This window comes from Mirounga leonina, unplaced genomic scaffold (genome assembly GCF_011800145.1).
Source record: "Mirounga leonina isolate KUSES-001 unplaced genomic scaffold, KU_Mleo_1.0 Mir_152, whole genome shotgun sequence".
In the NCBI taxonomy this organism is placed as follows: Eukaryota; Metazoa; Chordata; class Mammalia; order Carnivora; family Phocidae; genus Mirounga; species Mirounga leonina.
Window position 1 is genome coordinate 6,302,477 of NW_023270380.1, and position 27,663 is coordinate 6,330,139.

General features: G+C 38.2%; 1 protein-coding gene across 3 annotated transcripts in view; it reads right to left on the reverse strand.

Moving 5' to 3' along the window:
• LYST (lysosomal trafficking regulator) overlaps positions 1-27,663 on the reverse strand; it is a 182,324-nt gene that overhangs the window by 106,317 nt on the left and 48,344 nt on the right. For all 3 annotated transcript variants that reach the window (XM_035008510.1, XM_035008509.1, XM_035008508.1), the window contains 9 exons: positions 20,642-20,732; positions 16,447-18,526; positions 13,967-14,996; positions 12,111-12,272; positions 10,283-10,439; positions 7,864-8,090; positions 7,284-7,350; positions 2,312-2,421; positions 482-908 (listed from right to left, as the gene is read on the reverse strand). In XM_035008510.1, coding sequence (XP_034864401.1) covers positions 482-908; positions 2,312-2,421; positions 7,284-7,350; positions 7,864-8,090; positions 10,283-10,439; positions 12,111-12,272; positions 13,967-14,996; positions 16,447-18,526; positions 20,642-20,732 — 4,351 coding nt within the window. The remainder of the gene's footprint in view (positions 1-481; positions 909-2,311; positions 2,422-7,283; positions 7,351-7,863; positions 8,091-10,282; positions 10,440-12,110; positions 12,273-13,966; positions 14,997-16,446; positions 18,527-20,641; positions 20,733-27,663) is intronic.

Sequence of the window (27,663 nt, forward strand, 5' to 3'; positions counted from 1 at the left end):
ACTAGGAGAGGGGCGCCGAGGTAAGATGTGGCTGGAGGAGGAGAGTTGAACTACAAGAGAGAAAGGAGATGAAATGGGGCTCGTAGGGGCTGGGGCGTAGGGAGCAGAAGGACGGAAAAGTGGCTCTAAGGTTGTATCCTTTCCTCTCTAACATCAGGAGTCACCCTAATCCAGTAATGGGACCAGGGAAGAGGCAGGAAATGGGGCTGGTGACCCCCCAGGGCATTTGGATATGCGGTGATCCCACTGCCACAGCACCCCCACTTCCCAGTCCCAAGGCAAAAATATAGAAGAAAATGAAGTTTTCAAGGCTATCTGACAACCGAGGCTTTGGTAAGTCAGGGTCTGCCATCACTAAGGCACTTAGGGTGAAGTACATACTCAGAGCACGTGAGAACATCACCGTATTCTTACAGCTCAACCAAAATTGCCGTCTGAAAAGGCTTAGTGCACCAGGTAACAGATATCAGGAACATCATACCTGTTCTATCCAAACTACTATCCCGTAAAATTAAGGATTTATTTCTTTTCTTGGTCTTCTTTCCTTTCTCCGTGGTTCTCCCAGCTTCGTGGACGCACTCCACATTAAACCACAGTGAGACGCTGAAGCCTTCCGACAGGTGGGGCCAGCAGTTCTGGCCCAGCAAGGCCAAGTGGACCGGGGCTACGTGCCAAGAGGAGAGCAGATGCTGGGGGCAGCTTCCACTCTCGGCCTCTTTCCTGCTCCGGGAACTCCGTGCTCTTCTTAATAATCCCAGGGCCTTACTGTTTAGAATCCCAGGACCCTTTTGTGATGAAACGCCATTGCTTAAATTTGGAGTATGCAGGAGAGGGAAGGTTAGGTACTGGGAAGGGCTCATCATAATGTCGCTTTCAATAATTTTGAGAATACCCAGAAGAAGAAATTCCTAGAGAAAAGGAAAAATAAAGTGTTACAATTATGTACATAAGATGCACAAGGTACATAATAATTTTGAAATTCTGGTTATAAATGAAAGTCCAAGCATACCCACACACATATCAGCATTCCTAGTTAAATATCTTCCTATCTACCATACGATTAAAATGTTCATAAGATATGAAATAGAGAGTTTATTCTTAAAATGCTAATCTCTTGCAGTTAATTTTAGATTTAGGTGCTTTTTTGGTACAACCCTAAAAGTTATGAGTTGGTTTTAAGTTAGATATTAACTACAATAATTATATCCACAATAATTTCTATCAAAGAAAGATGTTTATTTCCTAGTAGGCTATAGTTGCTTCTCTCAATTATTTTTAAGTGAGGGATAGAACCAGAGACCTTACAAATTCTCCAGATTCTGAATGATATTTATAGCATGACTGACTTCATAAAATTGAGTGGCTCAATACTTTCCAACTTATTTTACATGACTTTTCCCTAATCAAATAAATTTTCTTTCATCTGTTTTTGGTAACCAAAATAAGGGTTTTTAGGTTTTATTCATAAATTATAAATTTTGGGTTAAGTTGAAATGTAGAATTATAGAAAAGATAAGAGAGGAAAAGAACATTTAAAGAGAAAAGTAACGACTAAGGAGACAAGTAAAGTAGAGAAGAGAAATTTAGTCCAATATCCTGCCTAGTGTATGCCCTACACAAAAAATAACAGCTAATGTTGATGATGATAATGAGAACTGCACTCAGGGAAAGTAAAAGAAACATTCCATAAATACAGTCACTTATCAAGTGTCTACATTAGTGTCTATTAACCCTGTGTTCCACAGAACCTGTCAGGGTCCACAAGTTGGAGTAAGGTGGTGAAATGGGCAGGGCTTAGGAACATTCGACCTTGCTTCAGAGAAAGTATCTCTAAACTTTTCTGTTTTATTTGCTTATCCTTTAGTCAAAATTTTATTATAAAAATGAGTTTCTCAGCAAAGAACAGTTGAAAAGTCACTAAGCTACACCAATGGAAAGAAGTGATAGAAGATACCTGAAGGGTAGATAATAATTTTCTAAAAAGAGGATAATCCTTAAAATGGTACAAACTACTCATAATTAAGTTCTCTTTAGTAATCAAAATTATTTAGCATTTCTTAAACACTACGACTGGGGGTGGGATGAGGCAATGGAACTATGAGCCCAATGATATGACTGGTTAGCCAAAACAGAAGTGAAAGTTAAAATATGTGCAAATAATAAAATGATCGAGAACTTTACACATAATAACATGGAGTTGACTGTATAATAATTACCACATTAAAAGGGAGAGCTTAGTGATTTCCAAATCATTTTTAAAAATACTCTATTAGGTATCAGGGAAAAAAATTTTTAATTATAGCATATTTACTGTACAAGGAGATTTCTCCAGAAATATTCTCAAAAGAAGGGTTAGCTCTTCTGAACATGTTCTTGAGCTCATCAAAGATACCAAAAGATCCACCAACACTCTTTGGCATGCTAAATTAAAGAAAGATAGAGGGAAAAAAATTAAAGCCAATACATAATTAAAGGTTCCAGACAATTTCACTGAAAGAGATCAAATACTATTGTCACATCTTCAATGGATTACAAACAACTAATAATCCAAAAATGTGCTGAAAAAATAGCAATACGATTAAATGCAAACCAACCCACTGACAAAAAAACAAAAAAAAAAACACTTTTCTTAAAGATTGGTTAATTCCCAGGAGAGGTATTATTTAAAGAAGCATAAATTAATACAGTATTTGTTTAAAAAGTTGACTGTCAGTTACCATAAAATAGTCTGCTACCTTTTCATCTTGAAACTGTTTAAATTATAACTACTACTTTCTAGATTAGATGACATATATGTAAGTGTAAATATTAAAGATTATGAAAATATTTAAATATCACGAACAATTATTTTGAACACTTTCCTCATTCCATTGTGGGGTTTAGAATAAAATATAATGGGTAGTACATAAATTCATAGAACTTTTTAGAATAAAGTAACTAATATTTGTAGCACACATTATAGTGTTCAAAGTATATTTATGCATTATCTCAGCTAATCCTCACCCAAAAAAGTCCTAAAAATGAAATATTATCTCCATTTTAGATATGACAGAAATAATCCTGATGTGCAAGCTGAGGACAGAAGCCCTGTTTCAGCATCATGTTTTGTAGAAGCGTGAACTGATGTGGTATCTGGAAAGAAACTCGCAACAAGACTACAAAATAGCATGGACTTTATCCTGTAAGTAACACGAGCCCATGAAAGGTTTTTGAGTAAGAACTATGAAAACTAGGAAATAAAGGAAAATAATTAAGTATTTCTCCTGCCTTTCCTTTATGAATTATACCTTAGAATAACCAAGTAGTTGATGAGAGCAAGTTTTAAGTATTCCAGCTTATCCAAGAAGATGAAATGACAGCATGTTACCACTTTGCAAGTCCCTAGGCTATGACCATCCATGGCTCCTAGCATCCCCCTGTAAGATATTCCGGTCAAAAAATGGAATCCGAATCTAATTAGGTTTCTAGATCTTACTGCCAATTAAAGGAAATATAAGATAGAGAGGATTATATTAAACAACCTCCCAGGGACATAATTGCCAAAATTCAGAATGCAGGAGATGCCTCATGATAGATGACCTGGCTTCTTCAACAACAACAAAAAATGGCAAGGGGGTGGGGGGGAGTAGACATGAGATAGATCTGCTAATTGTAATGTATGAACCTAACTAGGATTCTGATTAAAAAAAAAAAACACTATAAATAAAGTGTTAGATAATCACAGGTTGGGGGATAAAGTAATATGATCAAGGTAAAGTGTATGTATGCGCGTTAGACTTTTTTTTTTTTTTCAGTTCAAAACTAGCAAGTTCCAGTTCAAAATGAGGGAATGAAGATATATATATTTATATAAATTTGCCTTTGTCTACTACTGCAAACCCACTGAACTTAAAGTACAGAATTACAAAAAGAAAGAAATTCATAACAGCAAAAAAAGTGGGGGAGTCAGTGGGCGCCAGGGGCACATCAGATTTAAAAATATTTCTTGAAGATGGAAGGGCAGAGAGATAAAAGAGAAAGCTGCAGCTTCGAATCTCTTTGAATTACAAAGGGGCTCCGAGAAATGGAGAGCCCATCTGTCTGTCTACATTCTGGAGAGGAAGTAAGAAGGGGGCTACAAATGCAGGGATTAATACAAGGTCTGTCTGCAAACACCTACCTCTCTCCTTGATTCTGAATACAGAGCACAGATAGCTCAACTTTTACTTTTATGCCCCCAGTCTGATAACTGTTTAAAGAAACTCACTGGATTGCCAGGCAAAGGCTGAGATGGACCATGGGACATTAGCATCAGGCTACCAGGCATACATGTACAATCTGCAGATGGGCCAAGTTGCTTCACCAAGGGAAAAAATATGGGCTAAAAGAAAACTGCAATGGTATTCACACCAAGCCATGCATCCTGGCATTGGGCTGTGTTGCCTGGATGAAGGGACGACTTTCTCTTACACAAAGACACTATTCATTAGCCAAGCCCTACGTGTGGAGGACATATTTTTCTAATGTACAGAAAATGCCATATGAGGTAAGAGTAGCCCTAATGGCCCTCCCAAGTGAAGCTCTTTTTATTACGGTATTTGGGGAGCCTCTATCATCCACTGGTACATGCACACAGAGCTCTCCAGTGGATTGCCCATTCAGGGAAGATGCCAAATAGGAAAGCAAATTTACAACATTAACTCCAACAGCTTTCTTATATAGAAATGGGCAAAACAGGTTCACAAAATATTTGAGAATCAGCAATATAAACAAGAAAAACCAAGATATAAAAGACAAACAATTTGATAAACTGACCCCAGAGAGAAAATAAGTAATTTAGGGTAGAGAAGATATCTTTCTAAAATGTTAATTACTAAATCCAGATATACTTAAGAAGATATTATATCCTTATATGTAAATGGAATAGCCAGAAAACAAACAAAAAGAAGCTCTTAAATATTAAAAGATAACTGCCCGGGCGCCTGGGTGGCTCAGTCGTTAAGCGTCTGTCTTCGGCTCAGGTCATGATCCCAGGGTCCTGGGATCGAGTCCCACATCGGGCTCCCTGCTCGGCAGGAAGCCTGCTTCTCCCTCTCCCACTCCCCCTGCTTGTGTTCCCTCTCTCGCTATCTCTCTCTCTGTCAAATAAATAAATAAAATCTTAAAAAAAAAAAAAAGATAACTGCCAAAATTAAAAATTGAACAAAAGGTTGGAATAGAATGGAAGAAATCTCCCAAAACATGGTACAAGAAGAGAGAAGTAGATAATGTGAGAGGAAATCTAAGACATATGCAAGATCAATCCAGGAAGGGCCAAGATTATAATTAGGATGTAAAAAAGAAGAGAACAGAAAGCGTGGAGAGAAGAAAATTATTTTTTCTTTGTGACTGTAAGTTACACCTTCCTAGATATGACACCAAAAGCATTGTGACAAAAGCAAAAACAGATAAATTGGACTTCATCAAAATAAAAAATGTGTGCTTCAATTATACACCACCAAGAGAGTGAAAAGATAAGCCATGGGTTGGGAGAAAATATTTCAAATCATACATATCTGATAAGGGGCTTTTATCTAGAATATATTTAAAAATTCTTAAATTCAATGATTAAAACCACAAATTACCCAATTTCAAAATGGGTAAAGGATTGAATAGAAATTTCTCTAAAGAAATCCAAGAAAGATACACAGATGGTCAATGAGCACATGAAAATATGCATAACAACATTAGCCATCAGGAAAATACAAATCAAAACCACAATGAGAATAACATGGCAGGTCCACAAGGATGGATATAACCAAAAAGACAGGTCATAACAAGTGTTAGCAAGGACGTAAAGAAATTAGAATCCTCATATACTGCTGGTGGAATGCAAAATAACACAGCCACTTTGGAAAACACTCTGGCTGTTCTTCATCTGATTATACATAGAGTTACCATTGGACCCAAAAGAAATGAAAACACATGTCCATGTAGAAACTACTACATGAGTGTTCATAGCATTATTCGTAAGAGCAAATAAGTGGTGATGGTTGCAGAACTCTGCAAATATACCAAAAAACACTGAACTGTATATTTTAAATGGGTGAACTGTGTAGTATACGAATTCTCTCTCAATAAAACTGTTATTAAAAGGTAATGTAAGGGGCACCTGGGTGGCTCAGTCGTTAAGCGTCTGCCTTCGGCTCAGGTCATGATCCCAGTGTCCTGGGATCGAGCCCCGCATCGGGCTCCCTGCTCAGCAGGAAGCCTGCTTCTCCCTCTCCCACTCCCCCTGCTTGTGTTCCCTCTCTCACTGTGTCTCTCTCTGTCAAATAAATAAATAAAATCTTTAAAAAAATGCTATAAATATTAAAAATAAGGTAACGTAATAGAATTTCTCAGAGCTAAGCTAGAAATAAGTCTTCAGATCTAAAGGACCCACTAAGTGTCTACCACAATAAATATAAACATACCCATATACTAAATAAGTAAATGGAGAAGGAAAAGCTTTTCTTTACTGTATAATCACAATTAATAAATATAAAAGGAGTAATGGAAATAGAAAATCACTATTTGGCAAATACCACAGTATTAACAATTTCAGTCAAGAATCATCAATGGGTGCTGAGGATTAGTGGGTTCGAGTATGATGAAAAGAAAATATTTACATAATCTCAAGTTATCTCCCCACACGATACTTACTAATTATAAAGAGAAAACAGTAACTTTACAAAGGAGAAACTCAGCAAGACACCACCTTAACCAAATGATCACAGTAATAAGATATGGACATCAGGAACCACAATATGATGCACCGTGAAAGGCACAACGTCACTTATGAGGTCTGTTTGCCAAAAATGCATCACTCGAATTTAATCATGAAGAAACATCTGACAAACCTGAATTAATGTTTCATGTACGTTAGACTTCTCCAACTAAAATCGAAGTTTCTATTATATGTTGCCATATTATATATTCATTATGAATTCCTCAAATGTCTATGAAAGTACAGAGTGGAAAGTGGCACTCAATGTCTGATAAAGCAGGAACACCATACTTAGACTGGGGAACAGTCCTTGCAAGACCACTTCTGTGTACATGACCCTGAACAACTCACTCAATCCCTTGGAATCAAGACAGTCCTCTCTATAAAATCAAGATACTTACACTATGTCTATCGAACAAAAGAGATGATGCATATAAAGCTACTTTTGAAATCACAGGGCACTATGCCAATGGAAGTCATTATTATCAACTCTTCATTTCACATAACAACAAAATAATTTCAAAGCTATTGTGTAAAACTAACAGTTTCAACGCACCTTGAAAATCAGAATCAGCCTGCGTTAAAATACTCAAGAACCCTCCTAAAAGATTTTTCACAGTTCCCTGAAGATTAAAAAACAAAACATAAGAAATTAAATTTCTTACCTCATGAAAGCATGAAGCAACTGTAACGTCATAATAAATTATTTGATACTCTACTGTATATACATATATAAATATTTTCAAGTAACTGGGAAGAAAGCTATGTGTACAATTACATACTTTTCATTTTCTTTTTTTTTTAGGTGGTTTATACATTTATTTTTTTCATACTGTTTTGGTTTTCTGGTTTTTCAAAAACAATGACTATTAAGTGTAATTTACAAAATATTGCCCATTCTCAGAAATATACAAGGATTAGTTAGCCAATGACATTTTTTATGCTGCTTTAGAGAACAATGGAATTAGAAGATTTTTAGAATACCACTTGTACATAAAAACATATCTAAGGTATTATAAAAGATAAATAATCATCTCAAATAATTTTCAGACAAGTTGGGTTCTAAATAAGGAAATGAGTGATTGGGGCATGTGTGAGATAAATATTCACCACATTTAACTAAATGCCTCTTTTACCTGTTGCATGAGTAGAAAAATATTCTTTTCCTTCTGTCTGATGATTTTCAAAAAACTCTCAAATACATGGGCAAGTACATCAAGTTTGGCTTTACCAGTGGAAAGCAAATTTAATTCCAGCATACAAATCTCAGGATATATTATTTCCCCTTCAGTGAGGTTTTCAAGCAAGTCCTTTGGGCTGCTTAATGCACTGAAAACTTCTGCTTCAGGCTTCAAATCTACACCTGAAAGAGGAAAAGAAAAGATGATTTTTATTCCCTAAACACTGAATAAACATTTCAAATCTCACTTAACATTTAGGAGATCTTGTGGCAAAGTGCTCTTTATAAGAAGATTCTCACACAGCCTTTTCCTACAAGGCGACTTTTGATTACAATAAGTATCCTGGATAATCAAGTCTTGCGGATATTTTGAAGATAAATGAGTAGCTTAAAAGTAATTTTGATATCTTCAATAGAATTACAAATATCAACAGTAACTTTTATAGACATGTGATACAGATTTAACACATTTTCTCTGACACAAGTGGGAAAAAACACTATCCCAAACCTTCTGACCCCAAAATACTTTTTTTTTTAAAGATTTTATTTATTTATTTGACAGAGAGAGACACAGCGAGAGAGGGAACACAAGCAGAGGGAATGGGAGAGGGAGAAGCAGGCTTCCCACGGAGCAGAGAGCCCGATGTGGGGCTCGATCCCAGGACTCTGGGATCATGACCTGAGCCGAAGGCAGATGCTTAATGACTGAGCCACCCAGGCGCCCCTGACTCCAAAATACTTAAATCACAGACTAGTTCATTTGCCTGCTCAGATCTCTGTGAAAATAATAGGTTCGGTTATTGGTTGGAGGAATTCTATACTTTGTCTTCCTCATAAGCGAGAAACAGACAGACACTGTCATAGAATATTACATTTTGGAAAATTTGACTGATGTGCTCTTAAAAGTGACTGCTGTGCTGTTTAAAAAATGTTCATGTAGTTAAGAAATTTATAAATGTCTACATAGACCAGAGTTCTTTAGATTAAGATCTAATCAGCAAACCTATAAAAAGGAGGAAGTCTGTCATTATAAAATGTCAGTATACTGATAAAACCTACACCATTGAACTAATATTTTTTCAAAAGCACTTGTTCAGAAGGTGGGGGTGGGAGGAGATGGAGGAAGGTGGTCAAAATGTACAAACTTATAGTTACAAGATAAATAAGCACTAGGGATGTAACGGACAACATGAGGACTACAGTTAACACTGCTGTGTGATACATAAGAAAGTAATCAGCAGAATAGAACCTAAAAGTTCTCATCACAAGGAGAAATTTTTTCTTTTTTTCTTTTTTACTGTACATATATAAGATGATGGATGTTAACTTATACTATTGTGGTCATCATTTCATAATATATGTAAATCAAACCATCATGCTGCATACCTTAAACTTATATAGTGATGTATGTCAATTATTTCTTAGTAACACTGGAAACAAAAATAGTTTCATAAATCAAGTAAGCTATATGAATACGTGTGTGTGTACATATACATATATACATATGTAGATTCTTTCAATTTGTGGCTGTGCTTTTGTTCTTTTCACTCTCTTTATTATATACAAATGAACAAATACTTGCTATGGGTCCATCAAGCCCTTCTGTTAGGACATCCGTGATTATGCCTTCATGCAATGGTAAAGAGAAAACAGACTGAGGAAGACAAGCTGCTGGAAACTTAGTGAAGACTAGTAGTACTGGGACGGTCATAAGGTCAACATTAAAAAGATGGAGTCTTCCAGAAAGCTTTTTGCTCCAATCAACCCATCTATTCTGTTCTACCCAAGTTTTAAACCCAGAGACAAAGGATCATGTGCAATCCTAGGGATGTGTTGGGTTGCAGTGAGCTAAGAAGAAATCTGTGCTGCAGCATCCTTGGATGTCACAAAAAGATGTCTGTATTCCTTATATTAATCAATCTTTATAACAAACTGCCTGAAATGCCCTTCCTGTCAGTATCTGTCTGGATAGTTTTTTTTTTTTTAATTTAGGCCTCAATATAAGCCAAACATCTTCAGTGAGGCCTTCTCTGACCACCCAATCACTATCACATCACCCTGTTTTATTTCTTCATATTGTTCACTTCTGACACCTCCTGTTTGTTTCTTCTACTGGAGTATTGATGAAAGCACGGACTCTCTCTACCTTGTATTCTCAGGCATTCAGTCAATGTTGGCAATAACAAAATATATCTGTTTTATATTGACTATATTATAAACGCCAGAATCTATTGTCAAGATCAAATAAGATCAAAGCAATGCACTTTTTAAATTGCAAGGCAATACAAAATTCTAAAGTGGTATTACTGTAACCATTTTGCTAATTAATAATCTGATTTGCAAATCCAATCACAAGTACTTCAGTGATATTTTACCATCATCTCGGGTTTCACTATCCTCAGGATTGCTCTCACTGTCTGCTTCATAGCCTTCTTCTTCGACCAAAAGTTTGAGACTACAACACTGGGAGTCCTCAGCTTCTTCTGAAAAATCACCAGGTTGGGATGACAATTCTTCTTCAGATTGATGACTCTATAAGATCAGTGCAGTTAGAAGGCAAAAGTTGTAATATTTGCTCATATTTAGTATTAGAATGTTTATTACTCAAAAATCATTTTAAGGGGGCGTCCAGGTGGCTCAGTCGTTGAGTGTTTGCCTTTGGCTCAGATCACGATCCCAGGGTCCTGGGATCGAGCCCCGCATCGGGCTCCCTGCTCGGCAGGAAGCCTGCTTCTCCCTCTCCCACTCCCCCTGCTTGTGTTCCCTCTCTCACTGTCTCTCCTTTGTCAAATAAATAAATAAAATCTTTAAAAAAAATCATTTTAAGGACAGCTTCAGTGTTTTCTTTAAGAAAAAAAAACCTCAGGAATCAATATGAAGCACTATAAATTATGAAATTCACACAGCAAAATTTTCCAGAATCTCTCAACTTTATTAACACCTCAGATATGGGGGTCTCTAACAGATGAAGCTATAGGTCATTTCAGTTTTACTGAAAAAGAAGTCTATGAAATTTCACTCTAGTTATACAATAGGAAATGATTAAAAACCACAATGAGGTGGCATTATACTTCTTACAACTTAATGCTAGCAAATAAATACTATTTTTACACATTTGTTCATGGAAAAAGATTTTTCCATAGGACTTTTATAAATAAGATGTTTCATAAATTAGATAACCAGAGGAGACATAAAAATTGTTCAAAGGGATTAATTTTAAGATTTCAGAATCCAGTTGTCTATATACAAGCATTTCAGAAATCGAGAGTTTCAGCATTAACTTCTGGTGCAATATCCTGCAGCATGAAATCTTCCTTTTCTTATAAAAATGCTACCAATATCTTCACTTTGGAACACATTTTCACTGAAAGCATCTCAGAATACTTTATCACTGTAACATTAATAAAAGGTAGAATAAAGTAGTATTTTAACATTTTCCAGTAAACCAATTGATTCAGGAATATGATAAAGGCATCAGTTGCTATTTCAGTAAGTTTTTTCAAGTTATGACAAACAGCAACATAAAATATTGTGGCAGAAGATTATAAAATGTCATATATATGGCTAGACTGCGAAATTAAAAGAGAAGTTACATAGAGATAAAGGACAGTTTTACTAAGAACTTACATAAAGATAAAGGACAATTAAGGGTAAAAGAAACATAAAAGAGGGTAGTGAACTAAATATACACATACAGTTTCAAGAAAAAAATTAAAATAGTTCTTTTAGAAAAAAATGTTAACTTAAAAACTATGACTGCCAATTTCTATGCAAGTACTAGTCATTTTTGTATTGAGTAATTTAAAATTAAAATACAAGGTTCTGGAAATTTAACTGTACCAATATAGGATCAGAAAAGATACCTGAGTCATCACCATTCCTGAATTATCATTTAATAAACTATCAGTTACATGTAAGACTTATCAAATTAAATAATAAATTTCTGTCTCCCTGAGAATAACTCTTAGTAAACTGCCAGATTAGATGAAAAAAAGCATGTCACGTTGCTCTCCTGTTTTTTATGAGATAGGGCACTGAGTAAATACTATCCATCCCACAAGATGGAGATATGACCTCCAGAACTCACCTGACCAAATCCTGGCCCATGTGTTCTAACCACATTCATCAGGGCCCTGGGCCCATCCCACATATGTCTGCCTCTGCTAGTCATACCCAAACAACACAACTGGATCGTATCCATACCTTCTCAGTCATAGCATCATGGTGTTCAAAATCTGCTGAATGATTCCCCAGTGCGACTCGAAGCAGGGCATCAAATAAAGGCTTTGCTAATTCTGTTTCAATCACCTTTGACTGGGAAAGATGGTCCCTCATTTCAAACAATATGTTTTCCACAGACAAGTTCTAAGGTAAAATAAAGGATACTAAGAATATTAATAACATGCTTAAAAAAAATTAAACAGTGACAAAATAAATAATATTTACTTAATAAGGAGAAAGCTAGTCCATTTATTTGCAGTAGATATGAAATTAAAAGGACTATAAATATCTAGCTCTTATACAAATACCTACTGTTACAATTCATAGTAACATTTTACTTATCAAATGCTTCACTCATCTTATTTCATTCTGAATTTCAATGGATCACAAATTAACTGTATCAAACACAAAAAAGATTAGTTGAAACTTCAGAGTTTTGATTAGCCATCTCTACATTTTACAAATGCCTTATGCTTACAGATTCTGTAAGACTCTAAGAAGTAGACTCTAAGGCTGCTTGCCTATGTCCCTACATTAGGCGATGAGGCCAAAAGATGGATATGAAGCTGACTTCTCCCTTTAAGGAATTCCCTCAGTCCAGTGTGAGAAACAGATACATGTAGACAAGGTATGATGATGACCACACTAGAGCTATAAACAAAGTTCTCGGAGAAACAAAAAGAGAGAAGGTGCCTGAGAGACCTGCCAAAAGTGTCCCAGGGGAGGGTTGTATGAGATGGACAATGAAGAACAAGTAGTAGGCAGCAGGCCTAGAGGCAGAGGGAGAGAGTGTGCTAGGCAGAAGAACACGTCCAGAACAACAAGGAGTGGCATCTTGAGAAGCAGCCGCCTAGCTCAGTATGGTTGATGGGCAGCATGGTGAAGAATGGCAGGACATGAAGCTAGGCAAGGAAGTGAACACAAGACACTAAAGGGCTCTGTATGCTATCCTAAGGAATTTGGATTTTCAACTGTGAGCAATGTGGAGACATCAAGATTTTTTAGATAGGAGGAAATAGGGAGACAGGAACAGCAGTAGGGAGAGCCTGCTGGCTGACCCAACAGTTAGTGATGAGTTATTAACAGGGGGTCTCTCATACTTGAAGTTTTCTTAGAAGCAGGGCCTGAAACTGAGGATTCCTTTTTCAGCTGAGAAATGTTCTCAGGAAAAAATCTGTAAGGTCGTGAGGGAAGCAGAATATATTGCAGGGGGGGTAGGAGGGGTGGGGCGGAAATCCAGGCAAAAATGTGGTTTCAGAATAAATGCTTGGCTCCTGCCTAATTCCATGGGAAGCTTTGGAGCCTGAACTGTACCACAAAAACTGTCCCCACTCCCCAGAGCTATATCCAGCCATCACTGGCTATAAGCATCCTTCCCAGGCATCTGTAGAAGGGGCGTCTCCCATGAGCTAAGGGCAATCCTTGGGAGATAACTCAGATGTGAGTCCCGGTAGCAAATGGCAGACGGGTGTATCAGCTTGGTAAAGGGGATCTGAGCAGGGCACCAGACAGCATCACAGTGAGATGATAAAGTCTGAACTTTGAAACACAAAGTCCATTATTACTCATCTGACACATGATGCGTATCCAATGCCTTTTAGGATTGGTAACTTGGACACATGTGGATTTTGCATTCCAAACTAAACTATAAGCTTCTTGAGGGCAAGAACTGGGTCAGGTACTCCTCCGGCCTCCACAGTACCTGGTACTGTGCTACGCATACAAGAGCTTCTCAAAACTTAGACTCTTTGGAAAAACAAAATGACAATAGTTTTATGTTAGAACTTTGAAATAAGTAAGTACATATATATAAAGCTGAACAAAGGACAAGTTATTACCTGATTAGGTAACTCTAATTCCATCTTTTGCTGACTAGCTCTGGTGCTATGAAGACAAATGGCCAGAAGGGCTTCCAAAAGTCGTATGCTCTGAAGTGATGTCTCACTTTCTTGACTCGTAAATATCTTTGCTTCCTCAGGAGCAGCTTCAGTAGCTGAAATATGTCCCACATTTATGGAAGAAATATGCTGTGACTCTAATTTACTTACACTGTCAGCACTCTTGTTTAGACTACCCAGCTCTGATGGTGTGGGGCTTCTTTTTACAGTTAAAGATAATAAATCTTCCTTCATGGTGATCTCAGATTGAGAAGTTCTACTTATATCTTGGTTTTCATGGACATTTAGGCCTCCTTCCCTTTTCCCTTGCTCCTCTTCATGACTTCTGAACAGTTTCTGTATGATCATAAATATTAATTTATGGCAAGCCTGGAAACCACCAAGCCTGTAAAACTGTTTCTGGAAAACAGGACTCAACATGTAGATCCAACGACACATGGACCAAATATCTGCTGCTTGCTGCATATGTTTGGGAGAAGGCAAGACCAGGCTCTCGGGAGATAAACATGGCGGCATATGATGTAAAGGTTCACTCGCTGTACTGTCATAGCCAGAAGTATCTTCTGAATCATTGGCTGACTCTCTATCAGATTCCGCTTCCTTACTTACACATAAGAATGCCACACAGAGGAACAGGTTTATCATGTTGCTATGAACATCCTGGTTAACAGACTTCCGTTTCTTCGGATAGGCTTCTTTGAGACTGGCATAAAATTTGCTAAGACTCTGAGGAGAATCTGAGTAAGCTTGCTGGTTACGAAAAGAAGTACCTACATTTAAAGATGACAATTCCTTCTGTTCGACGTCTATCCCATCAATACCTGGAATTGAAGAATCTTTTTGTTGTTCCCCTAGGCTGATTATCAGAGTTTCAAATGCTTTTAGGGAATGACTTCGAATACCATCTAAATAATTTAATTCAATTATTTGATTTACTCCATTACAACTTAAAAACAAATCTCTTATTACCCTGTGAGAGAAAAAAAAATACACAAGATTTTACATATAGAAACATCATTTATAGATAGGTACATATACTATTTAAATATGTCATTGCTCCATGTGGTATATACTAAACACTAATCTAATTCGTCAATTATCTGGTTGGTGTTCTTCATTAGAGCAGGATCTCAAATTACTTTCTAATTACTTTCACATACATCCCTCTTCAAACACTGCACATATGACTCTAGCATCATTTAGAAGGAATGGATTACATGCATCCCAAGCTAAATGAAGCAATTCGGGAAAGAACACTTTTCCCCAAACGGCAGGTTCTGTATAAATTCTAAATGCCACAACCACCTCCACACTTGAGATGGACAAACTCTGAAAACAGGCAGGCATGTGTGTGTCCATTTGTTTGTTTGCCTGATGGTTTATTCAGGACTTTTTATTTGTTTTACATCTGCACCTCATAAAGGGAAGGAACCAAACTACAGGTCTGAAGATTTTCAGCTCTGTCTCTGGTGAGTCTCATGGGTCTGGATCACTGGAATCAGAGTAGTAACTAATATAAGTGAGCTCAGCAAAGATCCAGGTTGTCCACAAATACGCCAAAGAGTTACAAAACTTGCAAATCAAAGTCAGTTCTATTTAAACAATGTGAGAATGTCAGAAATAAAAAAAAATTTGCAAAGATAATGATAATAGGTTGTATTTTATTATGTTTGTGAAATGGTATACACATTAATTTGAAAGACCAGACTACCAAAAGCAAGCTTTTTTTATGTAATTAATTTTTAAGTACCAGACTTGACAATTGCAAAATCTGAAAAACTCATTGGTAGAATTCTAAGTAATTTTAATTTTCTTCTTTTTGCTTATCTGTATTTTCTATTTTTATATACATTGTGTATATAATACATGTAAATGTGGTATTTAAGAAATCATGATCCCCTTAAATCTACTGCCTTGACAAATAATTATCATTTTAGGTATGTGTGTATTTTACAAAGTTGTAAATAAGTGGGTGATATTTTTAAGTTTGTATGTTTTATTGATAAAATATTATAAGTACTTTCTCATGTCACAGCATGATCTTCGTATACATCATTTTTAATGGCTAATAATATTCTGTCAAGTAAATATAAATTAATTAATTTAACCTTGCCCCTGCTATTGGATATCTGTGTTGTGTCCATCTTTCCCCTCAGAGGTATAGTTAAAACGTTTTTTCCACTGAGAAATTAAAATCAATAGCTCTATGCTCTTCTCTATACCCACTCCAGGAAACCGAAATAAATAGATAGATAAATAGATCGAACAATCCATAAATGAAGGTAAAGCAAACTCTGACATGGGATGGGAACACTTTTTGTTGTTAAACTAAAATTAAATCCTAGGAAAGAATAATGGGGAAAGACAGTCAAAAGCATACAGTAAGGAAAAAGTATCTGCACATGTGCACACATACAAACCTTGATTTAAGCAGAGTAGGCAGAGTTTTTAAATAAATCTGAAGCACTTCCTGAGGCAAACACTGGTCATGATGGCTACATACATGAGTCAGAGCTGACGTGATGCTAAGGTGTTGACAATGATGTGCTAATTGAACACCTCGCTGGAGCACAGGATTAAATACGAAATTATACAGTTTCCACTGGACAACTACATTGCCTTTCTGGATTAGACTGCAGATGTGATTTGCAACCTGTACACTACGTAACCTGTCTTCTTCAAAAACAAACTTCTGATAAGCCTCTAAGGCATCCCATTTCCACAGCAAGTCTTCAGATCCACTGCTGGGCAAGATCCCTTGAAATTTGTAGGAAGGGCTGGACAGACTTGGGGAAGGTGCAGCATCACATGAGTTTCCCTGCAGTGTCTCTTCTAATTTGGCCAGTTGATCAGGGTCAATGGTACAAATATTGCAAGTTGCTTGTTTCATTTTTTGCGGTGTCTCAGCTCCTCCTAACTGATCCAAAATAAGCTTGTTAAGGATATTCAATATATGCTGCTGAAAATGCTTCAGCGCAGGCAGCTGAAAAGCATGGAGCAAAGGGATGATTACGGATTTGGGATCCATGCAACAGCATATTCCGACGTTCTGGATGCCCGACAGAATCTGGACACAGGTGCTGCTCAAGGAAGCCTGCTGGAGTAAGCGTAAGCACTGATGAGCGCACACCGCGATACAACAGCACCGCTCGGGATAATGAACGTCTCCATCTGCAGTCTCTTCAAATGGGTTTTTGGAAACCTGGTTTTTAAAAGCCGAGACCAGGAGACCTGAGAGGTCTCTGTGGTGGTGCATAAAGTGAGAATATTCACATCGTCGGTGCCTTTTCCTTGTACACATTGAATGATGAAGTTGCTCTGATTTCACTTTTTTGACAGTGCTCATGATTTTCATCACACTATTTATGAGGGCTTTCGGATGTTCTGAGGCCTCAGTGGGAACGCCCTCTCTTGAAACCAGCCACTCCATTTGAAGAACGGCGGTTTCAAATAAATTGAATCCGTGGTGCTGAATGAATTCTTGAACCAAATCCATGGCTTGACTGAAGAAGAAGGGATTGGAAGCTGCACTTTGAAGACAACAGATCAGGATCTGCAGAACCCCTTCTAGAAGCTCCGGCAAAAGAAGGGCTCTGTGACGATACTTCGAAAACACAAAACCTTCTCGAACCTCCTGGAGTGTTCTCTTCTGTCTTGGTGCGAAGGGGTCAGGCTGCTTTTCTAGGCAAGTTCTAATTTTTAAAGCTGCTCTCAGCAATTCCGTTAAATTTTTCCTAAGATTTTCCGGCATCATCTCTGCAGTACTAATATCTACTGACATAAGATGCAACACTGTTCGAAAAAGCATCCGTTGAACCAAAGCCACCGGTTCTTCAGTCCAACCTGTAGAAAGCATCTGGCTCTCCAAGTTGTCACTTAGATTACAGCAGTCCCCAAAGCCTGTTAGAAATTCAGTCAGTGTGGGCACTACAGTGGCTGCCAGAGCAGAATTATGATTCAAGGTCATGTCAAACTTACAAACTTTCTCTAATAAAGATAACAAAACATGACATAAGTCAAAAGGAGAATTATTCATGTGACTGATAATAGACAAGGCAGCTGGCTCACTCAAAATGTCACTGTTTGACTCCTGTCTTGGAATAATCTCCTTGGAATTTTCCAAAGCCATTGTGTCAGGAGGAGTCTGTTCTTTGGTTGATAAGTGGTCAAGTTTAGCTGTAAGGTGGTCGTCTTTAGGAGACTGTGTTGCAAAATGCTGTAGCAGACGGGGCCTTCGATGCTTATTCATCGCTATGCTCTTGTCGTCTGAATTGGCTTCTGAGTCTGAGGTGGAGAGCCGTGTCTTTCTTGCATCTCTTATCGAATAGCGGTGGGTAGTTTTATGCTGCCGTCTGCTCTTTCGAAAAATGTTTACTTTTGCAGAAACCTGACCAGATAGGGCACTTCCTTCTAAATATAATTTTTCCTGAGTAGATCTTTGTGAACTTGAGTTCTTTTCTTTGGTCAGGATTATATCAGCTGAGAATGATAGATTAAAATCTGATAAGATAAAGAAAGAAAATTTAGAACACCTTAATATGTTTTCAAACTCAATTGGTAGAGGTGATTACTCTCTTATTTATCTTCCACTTTAGGAGCTTTCCCTCAGTGTATTTATCCTGGGCTGATTTCCTTTAGCTATTTGTTATGTCTCTGGATCACTCCCCCCTACGCTTACTCTTCTCATGCTATGTACCAGGTAGCACCGGTTCAAAGGATACAAATTGATTTTGAAAACAACAAAGGAGAACAAAATTAGGGATATAAATCTGATTTAAAACCATACATTGCATTCTGACATCAACATAAGAGACTCTAGATTATCTGGGATTTAGCACTACTGTTCACACCATTTTACAAATCTCCTCTAATAGGGCCATTAATTAAGGAGTATATTATAGTCTCAAAAATAGCATTTATTTTATAGCCCTGATATAACTTAAGAATTTTAAGATGTTCCAAAATTATTTTAAAATCATATAATAGATACCAACTGTTCTCCAAGATTGAGGTTAAAATAGAGTTTTTCATTCAAAATATTTACTGAATGTGCCACACACTGAACTAGGCACAGGCATCCCTGTTGCATCCTCAGTGCCTAGAACCTAGGACCTGGAACATGGACCACATGCAGTATCTATTTCTTGGGGAAATGAATAAATCCTCCTTACTAATTAAAAAGTTAGCAAAATCAGTCTTTCCCTTTGCAATACTACATAGTAAGATCTATGTGAAAAATATAGTTGCAATTTAGAATGAATAAATAATCTATAAATAAAAGATCTGTGCCTTAATTAAGAGAGGAAGGGGAGAAATTAAAGAGTCTGACAAATTCTACCTACACAAAAGATGCAGGCAATGAAGATAACTTTCCTAAAAGAACGCTAATAGGATATCTTAAGTGAGAAACAATTTGTGAATTCTACAAATTCAGAAGAAAATGAGAGCAGAGATAGTGAATCAACAAATAAGCAGGATAACAATATTACAAGACCTTAGATAATCCCCTAAAAAGAGAGCACCTTACCAGAAATGTATTAAAAATGCATATATGGTGTTGAACTACCAGATAGAAGGATTTATGTTAACCTGAGATATCGTGAAACATCTCACAATTCACATATCCCAGAAATGGTCAAGGGGAAAACTGTTAAACTGTTAATTCCTCCACTGAAACATTCAAACTAAGTTTCATATACCTAATATGATATAGATATATGTGTGTGTGTGTAATTTAAAATTTTTTTTCAAAATGAGATACTAAAACTGTGTTGACCTTAAGTGTAATAATTCTATCTAACCTTGAAACAAAATATTACTTCAAATTAATCCCTTCAAAGAACATAAAAAAAAAACTAAATTGCAAAAGTTATCAGTAGAGTACTGGTAATAAAAAGCAGTCTTTTTTTTTTTTTTTTTTTTAAGAGAGAGAGAGAGCACAAGCAGGGGGAGCGGCAGGTAGAGGGAGAGAGAGAAGTAGGCTCCCCGCTCAGCAGGGAGCCCAATATGGGGCTCGATCCCAGAACCCTGGAATCATGACCTGGGCCGAAGGCAGCCACTTAACCGACTGAGTCACCCAGGTGCCCCAAAAAGCAGTCTTTAAAATAAGCGAAGGAAGGGCACCTGGGTGGCTCAGCAGATTGTCTGCCTTTGGCTCAGGTCATGATCCCAGGGTCCTGGGATTAAGACCCACATGCTGAGCAGGGAGCCTGCTACTCCCTCTCCCTTTGCCTCTCTCTCTCTCAATTAAAGTAAAATAAAATAAAATAAAATAAGCGAGGAGCTTTCATTTCTTTCTTCAAACTTTCCACTATCCATTTCTCTGATGGGGTCACGCACCTAGATTGACTCCTTCTGCTAAGTGTTCTGCTTCTTCATATATTTTCTGATCATTGTTATATTTGAATAATCCTCTAAGAAGCACCATGGTTTTTGTATTATTAGCAGAAATAAAAATGCATCTGCCTAAAGAATTTCTCCTGTCAAGTATCATGCTAATATATACTGTTCTGAATTTGAACTGTATCAACTATTAAGGTAGAAGGAACTTTTCCATGGTACTTCTTTCCCCAGTGGAATTTTGATAACACAAGTGATGTGATAAAAGAAACATACCTGCTGCCTTTTCTTCTTGAACAGGTATCTTCCATACCAGTGGAAGGAGTGATAGAAGTAGAGTAAGGAGTTCTTCTCTACATGTCAATGCCTGTATTAGAAACAAAGCAATCCTTCATGTTCTGAGGTCATGAGACACATAATTCCTAGTACCTTGTCTTAAATCGAACCAAAAAATCCCTTTTCTTGAAAGGTTGCATTTGAAAAGCTAAGAGTCAAATTAACCTATCTTAAATCCAATTAAAGTTGTGGTACTTCTCAATTTATAAACCTTTCCAAGGACAGAAGAATGTAAGAGTATTTGACGGTATTTAGCACATTCTTGCTGATTTTTCCCAAAATAGCTGTTATTACCACCATGCACATGGCAAGAATTTCTCATCGCTGAAAAAACAAATTTGCTAGGTGAAAATGAAAAGTTAAGCCCTATTAATTAGCAAACCAATAACATGAAGTTACTAGAAAAACAAAATCTTCATGCAGTTAAATGTAAAACTCAGAGAACACAATTTTAAAAAGAGAAATTGACATTATTAATAAATGATATATATATATATAAAGAGAGAAAGACTTATTAGTGAAGATAATCTAATAAATATGTATTGACTGCACACTACGTCCACAGCACTTACTGTCTTACCCTTTCTGGAGGATATGGTCCTGGAGAAGGTCCCCTCATTTGGTCCATAAAATACATACACACAAACAGTTAAAGAACAATAGAAGGCATGTAGTATAAGTCAGTACCTGGGTGTGGTACAGATAATTCAGTTTAGGAGTTCAGGTAAAGGAGCGATCATTACCAGTTAGAAGTGTGGAAGTGGGACTGGAGCTAGAGAGCTAGACTGGGACACTGGGGACATGGGTGGTCAGGGAATTAGTGACAAATCAAGTTTAAGTTCCTCACTTCAGTCAGTGCAGAAGAAGTCAGAGTAATATAATCAGATTTACTTGTTAGAAAGACCACTCTAGCCACTGTATGGAGGACAGAATTGGGGTGGGAAGGGAAAGGGATTGATCAGTGTTAGAGGCAGGGAAACAATAACCCAGATGACAGAGAATGATAAACGGAAGTGCTCTACAGTAAAATTGAAAAGGAAACATTTTTGAGAAACTGCAAGGAAGAACTGAAATGGCTTGCAGTTGATTATCTATGGAGCGTAAGGGGGAAAAAAAAGATCCGCAAGAACTCAAAGAATTCTGGTTTAGGCAACAAGGTGACTAATAATGTCCTCACCAAGATAGGAAATTTAGGAGTGCTACTAGGTTGGGATAGAGGTGATGGATCTATTGTTTAGACATATTAAGTCTGAGGTGTCTGTGGGATATTCAAATGGAGAGAGCTTTTTAGTCAACAGTTGGATATATAGATTTGGAGCTTAAGAAAAAGATGTGAAGTACATAAAAAGACTTGGGAGTCACTGGGGCAGAAGTCAAGGACACAGATTTCCTAAGGAGAGAATGCAGAATGACAAGAGAGGACAGATGGGAATGGAGCTCTGGAGAGCAATACTTCAAGAATGAACAATGGTAGTGCTGGTGAGAAGCCTGCCAAGGAGGCCGAGAAGTAGCTCCCCCAAAGAGATGTAGAACAAGAGAAATCAAGGGAAGAGAGCAGTTGGGAAAGAAGAAAGCCAACCAGGTCAAGAGCTGTTGTTCTTTAGTTGTCTAAGATAATGGCCGTAAAGCATCTGTCAAGTAGAGGGTCACTGGCAACCTTAACAAACTCAGTATTAAGGTAGTGATAAGGATACAAGTCAGATTGCAGTAGGCCGAAGAGCTGAAAGGGAATGAGAAAGCAGGGACATAGCACTCAGACTATTCCTTCTAGTGCCCTGGTTATGAAAAGGCTGAAAATACTTCAAAAGTAAAATCTGAGCTTCTTTTCATGCTTAGAAGACCCTTCATGACGTGATTCCTACTGACTTGTCCAGTTTCAACTCCCACCACCAACCCTGACCCATCCCCACATGTCCAGCTCTGAAGGGTTTCCTGAACACCACGGGTCAGGCATTGCTCTTGCAGTTCTCCACCATCATCTTCCCATCTGCCAAATGCCAACTCATTCTTCAGGCAAGTCTTAGTTCCTCTGTGGAGAGACTTCTCTAATCCCCCTCAGCAAGTTAGAGATCACGTTCCTGATTGACTTCTGGTACAGCAAACAACTTGCTGAACTGTTCATGTCTGAATGCCAGTTGTCCTCCATGATTCAACAAATATTTATTGAGCCCCTACCATGTGCCAGACACTTTGGATGGAGTAGTGAACAAGGAAGACAAAATTCACCTTCTCACAAAGCTGACACTCTAGCAGGGGAGATGGAAAATAATGGGTACAAATAAGACAATTTCATACAGAATGCTGTGCTATGAAGAAAATTAAACAGGACAGGGATTATAGAGTGACTAAAAGGAGGACATTTAGATAGGCTGTTCAGGATGGGCCACTTGAGCAGATACTCAAAGAGAAGAAGGAATCCATGCAAAGATTTGGAGGAAAAGGGCTCCTAGGAAGTACACAAAGGGTCGGGAATGGGCTTGGCTATTTCACAGAACAGCAAGCCGGCCAGTGTGGCTGGAATAGAATGGGGGAGTGCCAGGAGAGGAGGCTTGAGGGCAGAGGTTGGTGACATGGTGAGTGCCAGATCTAATGTGGCCTGTGGGCCATGTGAAGGAGTTTGGATTAATCTCTATTAGGATGGAAAACTTTTCCAAATGTTCTTCCCAGTCCTCTCTCAGAGCATGGACTCCTGGGCCCGGGCCCTAGTCCTTAGCAATCACCCCTCTTTCTTGACACCCAATGCCTAGTACAGAGTTGGATGATAATGTTATCGGCATGAATGACTTTAAATTCTGGATGCATAGTCAAAATTATTTCCAAGGGGCCTATTTCCATGTGCTTTTACCTCAAAATTAGGAAGACTAAAGATGTCTGGATAACATTTCCATGTACAGCTCATACTCAGTATGTACCTTGACATTTTTAAAGATGCCAGCAAAATGTATATGGTCTTTTAAAAAATGTAAACCAATTTTGGGCACACCATTCCTGTAGAGTCCTCCTGATCTGAGTCTATATCTTTGTCAGATGAACTAGTAACATTCTAACAGAGCTTGTGGAAACCTTAAGAGTATGTGAAGTGCCCCAGCCCTTGCTCCACAACAGTACACTGGCAAATCGTCATTGCTACGCGAATAGGCATTCCTGCCTCCCAGCCTCTGCATGATGCATGGTCTGCAACCTTTCTCACTCCTTCCACTTAGCTAGGGGGGCCCTCACTACCTTCAAGGCTCAGCTGGCAAAACCTCTTTTGTGAAGCTTTTTCTCTCACACCAACCCAAGTTTACTGTTTCCCTCCACCCCTCAGGACTTCATGCCTGTGCCCCCATTTCACCAAGTGGATTCGTTCTTGGAAACCATAGGCCTTTCAAAAGAATGAAACTGAAGCATTTTGGTTTTTGCCACTCCTGCTGGAATTGCAGTCCTGAGGAGGACACCACTTGTCTCTCTGTGGCCCAATATAACAGTGAGTGAACAACTCTTGACTTCATTAAATCACAATAATTTCTAAACAATTCATCATTGGGGAACCTCTTGATATTCCTCTAGATCCATTACTTTTTTAGGTATTGCATGTTTCCAGATTTACTTATCCTTTCAAGTTCCAAATAAACCACAGGAATCATTCTATCCCTTTGCAAGTCAGAAAATCTTTTTCTCTTATTTGTGGGCATCCTGGTAAACTAGAACTTGCAGTCCTCTATTTCACCCCAAGCTCTGTTTTTTCTCTCCCAAGGTCCTAATTAGTCACAGTGTCTAGAGGAATGGGGTGCTACTTCATGTCAACAAGGAGAAAGTTCTCAATATGCCATATTTGGCAATATACACCTACACAGATTCCTGGCTATTCCTAGACTGTCCAATCTATAGAAATCTCACCACTTTTTGCTTAATACTTACATTTTTATGTTTCTCCTTCTGCAGGGAAAAGGACAGCAACATGCCTTTTTAAATTCCCCAGCAATAATAAACAGTAAAATCACTCTCACTCAGGCGGTAATTTTTTAGCGCAATTTAAGAAACATATTTTAGGTACCTACCAGGTGTCAGGCACTTCCTTTCACAGTTCAAGTAATGGTGACAGGATGGGAGAGGAAGGGCAAATGAGTCAGGGGAAGGGCTGAGATGCAAGGCAGACGGATGTCCAGGAAGCTGCAAAGGCAGGGGGGAACCAGACCAGTGGGGTTCAAGGACCTCAGGACGACAGGCTAAGCTTAGTGCTTGGACTGGATTCAGAATGTGATGGAAGACGACTGAAGTTACTTTAATTGGTATTAATGATATTACTCTAAATCAGCATTTTGACATGCTAATTAAATTTAATGTTCCAGATGTAAGCAGAAATATGTGTGTTAAGTCCTTTATTTCTTCTATCAGAATTTTATAATTATTTCTAATGTACATGTGTAGACACACACACATATATGTAAGAACATTTCTTCATTAGTACTGTAAACAGAATCTTTTTTCTTTTATTTTCTAGCTATATAGCTGTGGCTAAAGGAAACAACGACCTTTTGGATTTTTCTGTATGTATCACTTGAAGAATGGTATTTTTATTTCTCCATCTTTCTCATATTTTAGCTGTCATTACCTTCATGATCCACTTTACTGTGTGTTTTTAAAACATGAAAACAAACAGAAATAGTCATAAAGAGTTATTCTTATGTTGCTTCTATTGTAGAGCTTCTTCCTAAAAAATATTACTGGTTTTTCTACTCTTTGTATATGGCACCCTCTATTCTTAATCTATTTTGTGAGTTTTTGTTAAGAATGGATTAATTTCATCAAACGTTTTTGATGTCTCAGTAGAGCTAAATGTACTGCTTTTTCCCATTGATGTCAAATATTATGCTCAGAGTTCTTCTTGAATTATAACAGGGGTGGCAACCTGTTTTTGTAAACATCTTTTGGCTTTTTGAATCATATATGGCCTCTGTTGTACATTCTTCTGTTTCTTTTAACGACCCTTTAAAAACTCAAAAACTATTCTTAGCTTGTGGGCTGTCCAGAAACAGATCACTCACAGCAGGATTTGGGTCTGCAGGCCCCACTTCGCCCAACCAGTCCCTGTTGGCTTTCTCCTCCTCCCAGCAAAGCAGGGTTATAAACTGGCTGTATTTCTCTTTGTTAGGACTCCAGAAAGACTTTAAGTGGTACCTAGTAAAACCTATCCGCTAGACAAAAGTACTACCTAAGAATCTTGTGGACATTACTCCACACAAACTTTACATGCCCGAAGTAGAGAGGTCTGTCTCAAAAACAATTATAGATGTGGCTTTTGGGAGATGCGGCAGACTCCATTAAAATTCAGAGGAAACCCATAACATTTTTAAAGAAAGTTGTATTATTAAAAAATACCAGCAGCTTGGACTAAAAGGAACAGAGACAATTCAAAATGTATAGAGACCACTGGCCCCTCACTTTTCTACAGGTGTGAAACAGAGTAAGAAAGCTGCACTTTATAAGCTGTCTCTTAAGGAAAAGAGAAGACACCTCGGAGGATGGAACCCAGAGCCCTGGAGAACCATGGATTAAGGAAGCACTCCCACAGAAGAGAACATTCCCTGCCCCAAGAATAGGGGTCACTGACATGCCTGCCAGGAGCTCAGTGGATCAATCAGTGACTGCTACATGCCTCTGGTCACTTTCCGTTCTTTTTCTCTAAGATTTTATGAATTTACTTGACAGAGAGAGAGAGCACAAGCAGGGGAGCTGCAGGCAGAGGGAGAAGCAGGCTCTCCGCTGAGCAGGGAGCCTGATGCGGGACTCAATCCCAGGACCCTGGGATCATGACCTGAGCCGAAGGCAGCCACTTCACCAGCTGAGCCACCCAAGCGCCCTGGTCACTCTCCTTTCTGAATACAAGTATCTAGTGTGTTAACTTGTCCCTACTCATCACTGTATATGGGTGAGTGTGGCTTTTGTGTTCACAAGTCTCTCAATCAAGAAGAGTTGTAACCAAAGCACTGCACCTGGAAGCCTCATCTGCATGCAGAACTGATACATATCATGAGATCAGAAACTTCAAGCCTGATGCCATGATGGGACGATACTTTGAGGGTCCTGTGGGAGAGGAAGTGTGGGAGGAATGCAAATAACTGTGGCCAGAGAAGAGATGATGGTAGATAAAATATGGCCACAAATTATCTTCTCCTGAAATGATGGAGTCTGTGTTCCCATCCCTTCATTCTGCGCTGAACTTGTGACTTGCTTTGACCAGCAGAATGTGGCAGAAGTGATGTTATGTGGCATCTTGCAGCTTCTCTGCTTCCCTCCTGGAATAATGCCTCCACAAAACCATGTAAAGGAGCCTCGCCTCGCCTACTGAAATCAAAGAAGCCTCTGAGGCAGTCTGGCCAACGGCCCCATCCAACAGCCCTCAGTCTTCTGCCAACAGACTGCACAGTCAGAGGTCAGCCCAGCTGACCCCACAATTAGCGGACGCTGTGATCCCGGCTGGGTCTACCTGAGCTGCCAACTCAAAGACACATGAGCAAAGGAATCCTTGTTGTTTTATGCCGCTAAGTTTTTGGAATATGCTCTGTTACGCAGCAATCACCTGATATATTCATTGCTCCTATCTATTAGCCTGGGTGTAAAGGGAGATAACTCACTGGATAACCTGCTCTCTGTGGGTAGCACCACTGTCTAGAGGCCAAGATGATACTCTCACTACTCCAAGAAGTAGGAATACCAGCATCCCCCCTACTCCCTCATTCCTGACAAACTAATCATGCACAGATAGATCTTGGCATGTGTGTAAATAGAATCTGTAAAACTAGAGTAGTAAATTAAAGTTCACATATTATAATTGCCTCTACTAATTTTAAAAGTTTGCATTATTTTCCTACTGAAATAATTCTCACCAATATTTCCAATGACTTGTCAAATCTGAAGAACCATTTTCATTGCCTATTTTCTTGCTTCAAAATCTCCTCCATGTAAACAAAACAAAACAA